Source organism: Garra rufa, chromosome 3 (genome assembly GCF_049309525.1).
Source record: "Garra rufa chromosome 3, GarRuf1.0, whole genome shotgun sequence".
NCBI classification, from domain to species: domain Eukaryota; kingdom Metazoa; phylum Chordata; class Actinopteri; order Cypriniformes; family Cyprinidae; genus Garra; species Garra rufa.
Window position 1 is genome coordinate 38,885,239 of NC_133363.1, and position 13,596 is coordinate 38,898,834.

The 13,596-nt window shown below is 47.0% G+C and overlaps 1 protein-coding gene across 1 annotated transcript; it reads left to right on the top strand.

Annotated features, from left to right (window-relative positions):
• The first annotated feature begins 1,329 nt into the window (after window positions 1-1,329).
• Window positions 1,330-2,147, top strand: galr1b (galanin receptor 1b). The gene has a single exon (XM_073836608.1). It carries the CDS (start codon window positions 1,458-1,460, stop codon window positions 2,145-2,147), a length of 690 nt encoding a protein of 229 aa, XP_073692709.1. The 5' UTR covers window positions 1,330-1,457.
• Window positions 2,148-13,596: the final 11,449 nt, after the last annotated feature.

The window sequence follows — 13,596 nt, forward strand, 5'->3', positions numbered from 1 at the left end:
TTGTTTTTCAGCGGCAGGGACTGAGGGACTCTTCAGAGTAGAAGAAAAGCTCAATGCACTAAAATATTGAGCCTTAATGAAAACCTAGTCCAGAGCCTTCAGAACTTCAGTTTGGGCAGAAGGTTCACCTTTCAACAGGACAATACTGTCCTTGAGTGGCCCAGCCAGAGCCTGTCCTTGAACCCAGTCAAACATTTATGGAGAAATGTGATGTCTGCCAGACCCCATCTAAGCTGACAGAGCTTGAGAGGTAAAGAGGTAAGGAGAAGAATGCTAATTGCATTCTTGCAATAGATAATTGCTAAATGTTGATATGCAAATCTTGCTGCATCATGCCCAAAAAGACTTGAGGCTGTAAAGGTGCTTCAGCTAAGTAGTGAGTTAAGGGTATGAATACTTATGCAATGTACTTATATCAGTTTTTTTTATTTTAAATCATTTTTTGCACCAGTGTACCATGGTTCAACCTGCAAATCCAAAAAGGAGATTCCACCAATAAAGCAACTAAATGTCACGGTTTGACCTATTAGCTCAACTCAAAGAACACAAACTTAAAAGGTTTTCTGTGTAGTGGTGTCTGTAATTCAGAAGGCTCGAAACCTAGTGTCTACAGCTTTACTGTTAATGTAGTCAGCTCTAAGCCAGAATAAGCTGAAATGTAAAACAAGACTTTATGGCATTAATCAAAATTCCATGTGCTAGCATTTTGCATTTCATTGAAAAATGTACCAGGTCACAGTAACAGCTGCAATAAAATGCCGGAAACTGTTTAGGGATATTCATCTTTTATTGAGTTCATTGAACACTCTTGCATCATTTTATTAAGGTTATATGTGTGGGTGGAATGCTGCTTGTGTTAGTAGGTTCTTATAACAACTGGGCAATGAGAGCATGTACTTATAAAAGAAAATATGATTTAATTGTGAGTTGTGAATCAAATGCAGCGAGTGACTGAGATTACTGTGACTGAGGTACTGTAGGTTATCTGTGACAGTAAGTATAAAGGTCCTTACACATTTTTCTAGATGAAGCCAAGTTCAAGCACAAACATGTCAGTGCTCTTTGACCCAACGACATAGTTATCGTTATGGCAAGTAAAAAATAGTTATTAAGCAAACTATGAACGATTATAACACTCAATCGATCATGGCCACAGGGTCGTTTTAAGCGCTTCCGGGCGGAAACTTTACGCATTGAGCGTGTGTCAGGGTTCCAGCGTCTTGCCTGGAAAGACCATGCGCCAGTGTAGTATGATGTGCGTTCTCACTAGTGTAGTTTCACACCCAGCCGGTGCATTTCCCAGCCTTCCGGAGTTCTCCACAAAGGAATCAAAGATTTGTCAGCGCGTACTAACTTGAGAAAATGAGAAACCAAACTGGGGAATGATTGTTCCGTGCTTCTGAACGGACTTATGTTTTTTGTTTCGACCGGACTTCTTGAATCCTTGTAGGCTAAACATGGGGTTATCCCGAAATGAAACGGAAATTTGGACAGAGGAGCATATGGACACGAACCACACGACCGACAGTTTCGGTCCGGAGGTAGTGATTGTGCCCGTCATATTTGGATGTATATTTTTCTTGGGAATCATTGGAAACACTCTAGTGATGGTTGTCATTGGGAAAATAAAGTCGAGGCGCTCGAGAAGTACCACAAACATTTTCATCCTAAATCTCAGTATAGCAGATTTATGTTTCCTCCTGTTTTGCGTCCCGTTTCAGGCTACCATATACTCTCTCCCCGAGTGGATCTTCGGGGCTTTTCTGTGTAAATTTGTGCACTATTTTGTCATGGTCAGCATGCTGGTGAGCATTTTCACGCTTGTGGCCATGTCGGTAGACAGGTACATTGCCGTGGTGCTCTCCAAAAAGTCCCCGTGCATTCGCAACCGGAGGAATGCGCTCATTGGCGTCTGTGTCATTTGGATGCTTTCCTTCGTCTTTGCAGTCCCGGTTGCGCAGCACCAAATTTTGACGGATCACCCTAAGGCTCCCAATAGCACGTTTTGCTGGGAGATTTGGACAGGACGGGTGGCCAAGCACACTTATAAAGTGACTATTCTCGTGACAGGGTATCTGTTACCGCTGGTTTTGATCACATGCTGTTATGCCAAGGTAAGGAATCACCATTACGAACTATCCAGGTAGCACCGATCGTCATGGATGCGGATAATACAATAGATTATTTTTAACCAACTGAATGTATGAGAATGGTTAGGAAATTATTACACGGTTTTAAATTGTAGCTACTTTGCGCATTTGTTTAGACTGACTTCCTCCAACTCGTGGTGTCCACATGATTATAATAATGAGTAGTAAAAGAATCCACTATGGCCAAAATAGCACGCAAACTTTTATTTGCGTTTTATTTAGCCTAGCGGGTCAAGGATGCAACAGGTGGCCATAAGCCCACACAGAGAGTTCGGTGTGTAGGCTACTTAAAAAATCCTCCCGTCTGGATTCAGAGCTTTGGATAAAGTCATCGGCAAACAGTAGTCTAAACTCACGCAGGCGTCTGAGCATTTGAGAGTAATCTTTTCCAGTCTCATCAATTTATGTGTGCTTCTCGCTTCTAGAAAAAAAACTGTATTTTCAGTTGCATTTGCTGTGACCTCATTGTAGAAAGTCATATCTGTTCATCTCAGTTTGAGATACTGCAATTGTGGAATTACGACAAACAATCCGTATTGCCACGCTTAGACTGTGACCTGTACTTTGAGTCTTAGCCTTTTAGCCAAAATGAAGGGAACCCCTGAACTCCCTAGTTTAATATGACAGTAACACAATAATGTTAATGTTAATTTCAGCATTTACTAATGCATTAAAATCACAAGTTGTGCTTGTTAACATTAGTTAACTTCATGGTTACTACCATGAACAAACAATAAACTGTATTTTTATTAACATTAACAAAGATTAATTAATAGTGTAATAAATGTATTGTTCATTGTTGTCGTTTATGTTAGTTAATACATTATAATGTTAATGACACCTTATCAATTGAGAGTTTTGTGTCTTTTAATCCATGTTTTATCTTTGATCAAAGTAGTGTATTTCTGTATGTTAACACAATTAACTGTTAGCTGATCACTGGATCACAAAAACAAGTCATAAGGGCCAATTTTACAAAATTGAGATTTATACAACATCTGAACGTTGAATAAATAAGCTTTCCATTGATGTATGGTTTGGTAGGACTTATTTGGCCAAGATACAACTATTTGAAAATCTGGAATCTGATGGTGCAAAAAAAAAATCTAAATATTGAGAAAATCACCTTTAAAGTCCAAATGAAGTTCTTAGCAATGCACACAACTAATCAACCAACTTAAAATAACTGTTGGAAATTTATAAAATATTTTCATGGAACATGATCTTTACTTAATATCCTAATGATTTTTGGCATTTAAAAAAATTATAAATTTGACCCATACAATGTATTGTTGGCTATTGCTACAAATATACCTGTGCTACTTATGACTGGTTTAGTGGTCCAGGGTCTTTTGGACCAGAAGTTTGATGAAATTCGAACTACCCTTTATAAGTAGCACTGCAATGAACAAGCAGTTTTTTTTTTAGATAGAATATATTTGTTTTGCAAACATACATTGGGTAATCAATCATCCATAAATCCAGGAAAAAAAGCTGTACCTTTCAACATTCTCACTTTATGAGTAGTTTAGAGTACGACTTTTATTTTGCAATTCTTGATGAATGCCACAAAACAGACTATATTTAATGTAAATTAGAGTATTTACTCAGTTTATTTAATATAGATCGATGTATTTATTTTGTGTGAATGTTAGACAGGAGCAGTGCTGAAATGACTTGTAAATCCTGTAATGTCCTACAGTCTATAATTGTCATTTCTCTCCAGAGAAGTGTCAAATCACTAGCCACGCAATGCCTGCCATCACTCATTGCTCCTTTCATAATTAATGGATGGATGAGTAATGGTACACACTTTTAGGCATTAATTTGACATTTTCTTTTCTAATTTGAATTTCAGGTATTGTACCATCTTCATAAAAAAATTAAAAATATGTCCAAGAAGTCTGAACGGTCAAAGCGAAAGGTAAGAGTTGTTTTTCTGGTCTTAATGTCATTTATTCATAACATCTTTGTATGATTACCAGATATAATGACATGCTGAAGTTTTTACGATTAAGATTAATTTAGTGTTTGCATGCATGGGTATGGAAGCTGGTGCATGACAGTCCTCATAAACCTTCCTGGTTGACACATGTTGAAGTGTGTTTAGCTATTTATTATGTTTAATTTTAAACACTTTAACTTATGGTAATTCAAAATCCGTCACTCTTAAAACGGTCATTAAAATGTAGTGTCAGGTAAGAAGATTAATGTAGATAAATGTGTAAACTTTAGCCAAACTTGTACAGATTTTCTTGCTTAGATAACAAAATGAATCTGAAAACAAATAATGCAGGCACTTTTCACAGCTCTAGCAGACCACATCTGACAACCAGGAAGTGTCTAAATAATGTATTTTATTTAATAAAAAATATTCAGGTGGTTGTATTTGTTATGGTGTAGACGTGCTGGACGGACGAGAAACAATATACAATAAACACTATCTTTTAATATATCCTTAGAATAACAGGCAGGAACATCCACACACGAACACAATCAACGAATAACATTAAAGACCGACATTGAACTCATGAAACAGACAGACTTTTAAAGACACACTAATCAATAGACACAGGTGACACAGATGACTAATGATACAAGGACAGGTGCTAGAAATAATGATGAGGGCTAAACCAAATGACACAGATCAACGGGGGGGGGGGAGACAAATGGGATAAACCAAAGACATAAACTGACAGAACTGTGACATTACGCCCCCCTCCGAATAGGCGCGTCCTCGCGCCGTAGAAAAGAAAAACAAAAAAGAGAAAAAAAAAAACAGAAAATGAGAGTCCATAATGGGGGCAGCTTCGGTGGAGGACGCAACCCACGAAGGGGGGCCAAAACAAAAGTCCAAGGGACAGACAAGACAGTCCAAGGGGGCGACGACGGAGGGAGGAGCCAGGGGAGAAACAGGAGGAATCCGGGGCAGGAGGAACCGACCCAGACCGCAGCCATGATGACGGCCCACTGTGGAGCCGACGGAGGGAGGAACCATGGTGGACGAAGGCGTGCCGACTCCATGGGGCCGACCGACAGAGGCGGAGCAGATGGAGAAGGAGCCCGAGGCGAAGACGGAGAGCCGATGATCCGGGGTGACGCCGAGGATCCGGAGGGCCAAGGTGGAACAGGCTCTGGAGCCCGAGGCGGAGGCGGAGTCCCGGAGATCCGCGCCGGAGCGACAGAGGATGGAGGCTGTGCCCGCAGGAAGGAGGAGTCCCAAGGAGCCGGTGGGACGGCGCGACGAGGCGCAGCCGGAGGAGCAGAGTCCTGAGGTGACGATGGGGTGACGACTGGTGGCGATGGTGAAGAGGAGGGCGTCGAGAGCCGAGGTGGAACCGCGGGGTCGAAGGGCCGAGGCGGAGTCCTGGACTCGGAGGCTGGAGGCGGAGCTGAGGGATCCTCCAGCCGAGACGCCGATGGAAGCTGGCAGCCCCGCGGCGAGCCCACTGCACAGGTGGTGGGCTGAGGGTGAGCTGAGGGGCTGTCAGGGGACAGCGGCGGCCAGACAAACATGGCATCGGATGACAGAGGGTGGGTGGGTGGGAATTCCGGGCAGACAGGACAGACGAATATTTCTGTATTGAAGTCTATTAAGTCACATGAGTTATCTTTGGCGAGATCCGAGAAAAAGTCTATTAAATCCACTGAATTATTGTCCAGAACAGAAAAAAAAATCAATTAAATCCCCAGAATGATGTCCAAGCTCACCCTCAGCGGTGGTGCAGTGGGCAGGGCTCTCTATCGCCCTCTCTTGCTCCACGTGACAATCCACCGTCACGGATGTTGTAGTCGGCTCTCGCACCTGGTCAGATGGGTCAGGCTCTGGCTCTGTCGCTCTCGGCTCTGTCTCTCCATCTGCGGTGGGCTCGGGCTGCAACTCCGCATGTCGGGGTGATGTTTGGCTGGGTTCTGCGTCGTGAGTGGGGCTGACGTCCTCCTCGACGAAGCCGACAGTCCAGGAAGATTGGCAGGACGCCAGCACCCACTCGATGAAATCCGGCAGGCTCTCTTGAGGACCCTCCCCGGATAGCAGCGCCTTGGTGGCGGAATTCAGTCCTAACTTGTAGTGGACGCATAGGCTGCTATCCGGGAAGTGTGACTGGTTTGCCAGGAAGAGAAACTCAAGTGTGTGGTCCTCAAGAGAGCGTTCTCCCTGCCTCAGGAGGATCAGGAGAACAGTAGGGTCCATAATAAATCAAAAACAAAACACTGAGAAAAACAAAGACGGAAAAATAAACGCAGGGGAAGGTGCCGGGGTAAACTGTTTCGGTCGGTCTTTCTGTTATATGGTGTAGACGTGCTGGACGGACGAGACGAGAAACAATATACAATAAACACTATCTTTTAATATATCCTTAGAATAACAGGCAGGAACATCCACACACGAACACAATCAACGAATAACATAAAAGACCGACATTGAACTCATGAAACAGACAGACTTTTAAAGACACACTAATCAATAGACACAGGTGACACAGATGACTAATGATACAAGGACAGGTGCTAGAAATAATGATGAGGGCTAAACCAAATGACACAGATCAACGGGGGGGAAGACAAATGGGATAAACCAAAGACATAAACTGACAGAACTGTGACAGTATTTTCAATAAGTGCCACTTTGTTTGATATTTTGTTATCTAATGTAGAGACTTTCATGTATTTTCTAAATATGTGGTAAACCTCTGACAATATCTGAATACTCTCAGTATTCACAGTTCATTTTCATGCATGTCCGAAGCAACATTTCACATGCTTTAAGAGCCCTAATAGTTCACAGCCTAAGCATTTCAGACATTGACTTTCAAATCAGATATTTTCAATGCATAAAATTGTCAGTTTTAATCAAGCAGTGTATGTCAGAAACCGTTGCATCTGTGGTTTTAGCGCCCCACTTAAGTTAATGGTCCATAATAGCCTACGCTCCAGAGTAACCAATGGCGACAAAGGGATCCTTTTTGCACCGGACCTGGAGCAGTAGGAGGGGTATGTTATGGGGTGGCTGAAGTCAGAAGGGAATTCTAATTATGCTTTTACACATTGTTGAAAGCAATATAATCCTACCCATATTGGGATCTCATGATCTCACAGATAAAATGCAGTAAACCTGAAGACAGTCATTTTTATGCTGAGGTGAATTTGACCTTGAGAAAAAATGATGTTCACAGCACATCTATCTACAATCCGTATCTATAGCAACAAGTCACTAACCTTGGATGCTTTGATAGTAGTTGATGTAGTAATTCATGGGTATTATGGGGAAAATGTTGTTTCGGAACACAGATTTATAGGCTTTCATGTCAGTCAATTATACAGATCTCAAAAGATGAAAAAGACTGATCTCTATCTTGCATCATGCTAGGGCTGGGCGATAATTCGATAACGATAATTATCACGATATAGTTTTTTTTTTTCTCGATAAAACGATAATGACTGTTCGATAAGCGCTCGATAATGTTTACATACTATGCGTAACGCTGCGCAGGCATTTTGCAGCCTGCACTTCCGGATGCTGCAGGCAGTATTTAGTTTGCAGCCACATGGCTCTACAGTGCGACCGTTCTCTTACAAGAGGGAACGAGTACTGCGTAAGAAGTATCTTACGCTAGGGGAAAATCCTTTTCTGCGAGATATTGAAGCCAAAAATTATCCTTAATTTTGAAATAATGTAAAGCGCGTTGCAGCAGCATACAGACATAGGCGAAACAGCTTGCGCGCCTATTGGCTGCTCTGCGGCAACTGCAGCAGCCTATTAGAGCGAGGCCTGACGCGACGCCAGATCCAATGGGGGCATTTCGCGCCCTTTGCGTCGCTTCGCGCCCTTTTCGTAGCTTCCCGCCTAAAAGGGCGTGGTCTAGACCTATAAATATCGCTCATAGGCAGCTATTATCTGATTTTTCATCCTTCAAGCGAAGCACACGCATCGCTGGAGCCGGATAAGAAGCCGCCGTTTGACTGCAAGCATCTCAGCGGGACGAGCCACTGAAGCTGCTGGCCACGCCGCCTTCCGTGCCTTCCTGCTGCGCTTTCCGGCGCCTATATCCTTTATAATCTACAGTGTGTGTCGCCGCTGCGATACACACTGTTTCTCTAAAAAGAGCAAAGCGTCTTTTTAAAGATGCCTTCATACGGCTCGTGCAGATGCCAATGGTGACTCTGAGGACTTGCCTTGCCTTCTTCACTGAGACTGCTCCCCCGCCCGCCGCGGTGTAGCGCCGTAAAAAGCGCCGTGCCCAGCGGGCCCCGGACACTTCCCCCAGCCGACAAAGCTCGCCGGTTCGCCCGCCTGCTTCATCGACCTCGTCAGCCTCTGTGCCGGACGTAAAGCGGCCGCTGTCTGCCACCGCTTCCATCGACGCCGCTGACGAGGGGGGCCATGAAGGAGGAAGAGGATTTCCGTTTCCCGCCAAAGCGGGAACGCGCATGCTGCTCAGAAGAGGCGATAGCAGCCCACTTATGTCTGCCCTCCGCTGGACGGCGTGCTAAGTCGGCCCTCCCCTCTAAAGCTTGCCGTCAGACGTCAAACCTGCTTCGCCGCGCTTTCGCCGCCGCCTAGCCGCGTCAGCGCTGCGTAACATGGTCTCTCACCGTTGCTGAGAGGCACCCGTGGTTAACGCTTTCTGACGTTTTTCTCGTCTGGCCGCCGCCCCGCCAGACGCGGCCCGCGGCCCAGGATTGAGTTGAAACCTGAGCCTCCGAAATCGTCCTAGCACAACTGGGAAAACGACGGTGTACGAGTCCCGCTGTTGCCGGACCCCCACCAAAGTTATTCGCTCGTCCAGTTCCAGGAAATGTGACTGTTCCAGTGTTTTCTGCAGCCAACAAACCGGCTCCGTCGCCCGTTTGCCTGCACACAAAAGTCGTTCCCACGGCTACACAGATAAACCCCCAATAAAGTGTATTGTCTGGTGTCCCGGCCACGGCCGATGGTGTTTCATGTGTCGTAAGAATGCCCACTAACCAGTGCTCATCTCTAACGTTACACACAAGCACAGCGCACATAAAATCGACACAGATCGATTGCGCTTCACAACCGGCCACGGCCGATGGTGTTTCACGTGTAAGAATGCCCACTGCAGTGCTCATCTCTACACACAAGCACAGCGCACTTAAAATCGACACAGATCGATTGCGCTTCACAACCGGCCACGGCCGATGGTGTTTCACGTGTAAGAATGCCCACTGCAGTGCTCATCTCTACACACAAGCACAGCGCACATAAAATCGACACAGATCGATTGCGCTTCACAACCGGCCACGGCCGATGGTGTTTCACGTGTAAGAATGCCCACTAGCAGTGCTCATCTCTACACACAAGCACAGCGCACATAAAATCGACTCAGATCGATTGCGCTTCACACGTGGTAAATATGCCCGCTTCACAGTGGCCACAGACACCACATTATGCACGTCAAACGGTTTCTGTGAAAACGAAACCAAAAGTGCATTCGCTCTACGCAGGCGAACGTTGTTTGGAGTGTGTTAAATGTGCCCGCTGCCCCACAGCCACATCCACACACAGACATAATAGTTCCCGCTATCAGCGTGCCCCATGCCTCAAATATCACGAGCACGTTTTGCATGAAATCAGCGTGCATTCGCTCCATGCAAGCGAACGATGTTTGGAGTGTGTTAAATGTGACTGTTCCAGTGTTTGCTGCAGCCAACAAGCCGGTTCTGTCGCCCGCTTGCCTGCACACAAAGGTTGTTTTCACGGCTACCCAGATAAACCCCCAATAGAGTGTATTTTCTGGAGTCCCGGCCACGGCCGATGGTGTTTCACGTGTAGTCAAAAATGCCCACTCCTCCAGTGCTCATTTCTACACACAAGCACAACCTGTCATACAGACCCTGCGAACATAAAATCGGCTCAGATCGATTGCGCTTCACAGTGCCCACAGACATCACATTATGCACGTCAAAAGGTTTCTGTACAAACGAAACTAACGTGTATGCAGGCGAACGGTGTTTGCAGTGTGTTAAATGTGCCTGTTGCGACACAACCACATACACACACAGACATAATAGTTCCCGCTATCAGCGTGCCCCACGCCCCGAATGTCACGAGCACGTCTCTGGTGCCACAGCATACCGAAACCACTCCGTTAATGAAAGAACGGAGCGCGCTTCGTATTCAGCCTCTAGCTATTCATGCAAACGCATTGGAAAAGCTTCCAGGGGTCTCGAAATGGGTGCTGGACATTATAAAAGGAGGCTATTCGCTACAGTTTCACCGACGTCCGCGCCGCTATACAGCGCGCGTCGAGACCACAATGCAGACAGAAGCAGCACACCTGCTTCGAGCCGAAGTGGCGAAACTATTGAGCAAAGGGGTCATAGAGCCCCTTTCTCAAGCTCAAAGCGAAGGGAGGCTGTACAGCAGATATTTCCTGGTACCGAAAAAAGACGGGGGTCACAGACCCATATTAGATCTAAGGCAACTGAACAAAGCGTTGGTGAAGCGTCGGTTCAGGATGCTCACGACCAGAAAAATCCTCGCGCAAGTTCGCCAAGGAGACTGGTTCGTGTCAGTGGATCTGAAAGACGCGTATTTTCAAATACAGATAGCGTCACGTCACAGGCGATCTTTGAGACTCGCCTTCGAGGGCCAGGCATATCAGTACACAGTCCTGCCGTTCGGTTTGTCCCAGGCACCCCGTACATTACGAAGTGCATGGACTCAGCGCTCGTTCCTCTCAGACTGAAAGGCGTGCGCATACTGAACTATTTGGACGATTGGCTGATTCTAGCGCAGTCTCGCTCAGTGCTTGTACAGCATACGACCATGTTACTCGATCACCTCGAGAATTTGGGTCTCAGAGTCAATTGGGCGAAGAGCTCACTATCCCCCAGTCAGAAAACTTCCTTCCTGGGCACAGAATTGGACTCGCTGTCAATGATAGCGCGGCTGTCATCACAGCGCGCAGCAGACATTCAGCGCACAGCGGGCTCGTTCCGCTGCGGCGCGTCTGTCCCGCTCAAAAAATTTCAGAAAATGCTGGTCTCATGGCCTCAGCGTCATCAGTTCTGCAGCTGGGTCTGCTATGTATGCGTCCACTGCAGTTCTGGCTGAAAGCGCGCGTCCCGCGTCAAGCGTGGGCGCCCGGTCGGCTTCGTATCACGGTCAATCAGTAATGTGTCACAGCCCTGAATCCGTGGAGAGCAATCGACTGGTACCAGTTAGGTGTAAGCCTGGGGACTTCCTCGAGAATAAAAGTGGTGTCTACGGACGCGTCCACCTCGGGATGGGGGGCTCTGCTCGAGGGTAGACCGTCTTTTGGCCAGTGGTCAGAACGGGAAAAGCTCCTGCATATCAACTGCCTCGAAATGTTGGCAGTACAGAACGCGCTGATGCGCTTCTGTCCCCAAATAAAAGGAAACCATGTATTAGTCCGCTCGGACAACATGTCAGTGGTTTCCTATATAAATCGCCAGGGCGGTCTCAGGTCCAAAAACCTATACAGACTTGCAGAACGCCGCCTGGTATGGGCTCAGCGCAACCTGCGCTCGCTGAAAGCAGCGCATGTGCCGGGGCTTCTAAACATAGGGCCAGACAGACTGTCCAGGAACAATGTTCCAGCAGGCGAATGGTCTCTACACCCACAGACAGTACAACTACTGTGGAAGAAATTCGGCAGAGCGGAAGTAGACCTGTTTGCGTCTCCGAACAACGCTCACTGTCTGGAATTTTGCTCAAAAAGCAGAGACGCGCTGGCCCACGAATGGCCCCGCCGTCATCTCTATGCTTTTCCCCCCCGTCTCTCTCCTACCTCAGGTGATAGAGAGGGTCAGCGAAAAAGGATGTTCAATACTGCTGATAACGCCGTTTTGGGAAAACCAGCCCTGGTTCCCAGCGCTGATGCAGCTGACGAGCACTGTCCCGTGGCCGATACCAGTGAGGAGAGTCCTTCTCTCTCAGGCCAGCGGCTCGATTTGGCATCCTCACCCAGAGCTGTGGTCCCTTCATGTCTGGGCCACCAGCGAATATATGATGAACTCCCTAAAGGAGTATTAAACACGATCACGCAGGCTAGAGCCCCGTCTACGAGACGGCTCTATTCCTCAAAATGGTCAGTGTTTTCGGGCTGGTGCGCAGCTCGCGGCTCGTCACCCACTAACTGTGGTGTGATGGAGGTGCTTTCCTTTCTACAAGAGCTGCTGGACAAGGGCAGAACCCCGTCCACGCTCAAAGTCTATGTGGCGGCCATAACAGCGTTCTCGAGCACAACGCTAGGTCAGTCAATAGGAAGGAACGATTTAGTTATTCGCTTCCTGAGGGGAGCTAGAAGACTAAATCCCCCCAGACCTCCCACAGTCCCCGTATGGGACCTTTCTGTGGTACTAGAGGCCATGAAAGGTGGACCATTCGAGCCTCTGCAGACTATTGATTTGAAATACCTGTCTCTTAAGACCGTGTTTCTGCTGGCTCTCGCTTCAGTGAAGCGCATAGGGGATTTGCACGCACTCTCTGTGAGCGCGACGTGCATGGAATTTGGACCTAATGACTCTAAAGTCATACTCAAACACAAACATGGTTACGTTCCAAAATCACTCAACACACCGTTTAGGGCACAGGTCATCGCGCTGTCAGCCCTACCGGTCAATGATGAGGAAACGGACGCGAGCCTCCTATGCCCAGTCAGGGCATTACGAGCTTACGTGTCTCGCTCGTCTGCTTTTAGACAGACAGAGCAGCTTTTTGTTTCGTTTTACGGGCGTCCCAAGGGACTGGCCGCGTCGAAACAGAGCTTATCCAGATGGATAGTTGATGCTATTGCGTTGGCATATGCTTCCAAGGGCATGCAGTGCCCGCTAGGTGTCAGAGCACATTCCACGAGGGGCGTGGCCTCATCGTGGGCGTGGTCGAGTGGGATTGCCTTGCAAGATATTTGTACGGCGGCGGGCTGGGCCTCTCCGTCTACATTTATAAGGTTTTACAACCTGGAGGTTCCCGCCTTACAGGCCAGATTGCTGTCAGTCTAGATGTTCAGTGTTGTCTGACCTGATGTTATCAGCTCGGAATGCTGCGTCTACTGAGCACAGCTCTAGGGTCGACAGTGAAAGTGATAGCACAAGATGTGTCTGAGCAAACTGTGTGAAGACCCTTATTTTTACGTCAGCTCAGGCCGTAACCCCGCCCTGTATGTACGTTTACTTAGCGTCTGAGTGACGCTGCACTATGTGGAAGAGTGCGGCATTGCCCCTCCCTCTTCCCCGGACTCCCTGTGAGTTCCATAGGTGATTATGAACTGTATGAACCCCGGGCTTTCGCCCTTGGGTCTTTGGTGTCAGATCTCACGATGCACGGCGTTTTACACTGGGTCCCCTAGCGTAAGATACTTCTTACGCAGTACTCGTTCCCTCTTGTAAGAGAACGTACTCGGTTACTAACGTAACCTCGGTTCTCTCTAGAGAGGGAACGAGTACTGCGTATCTTGCC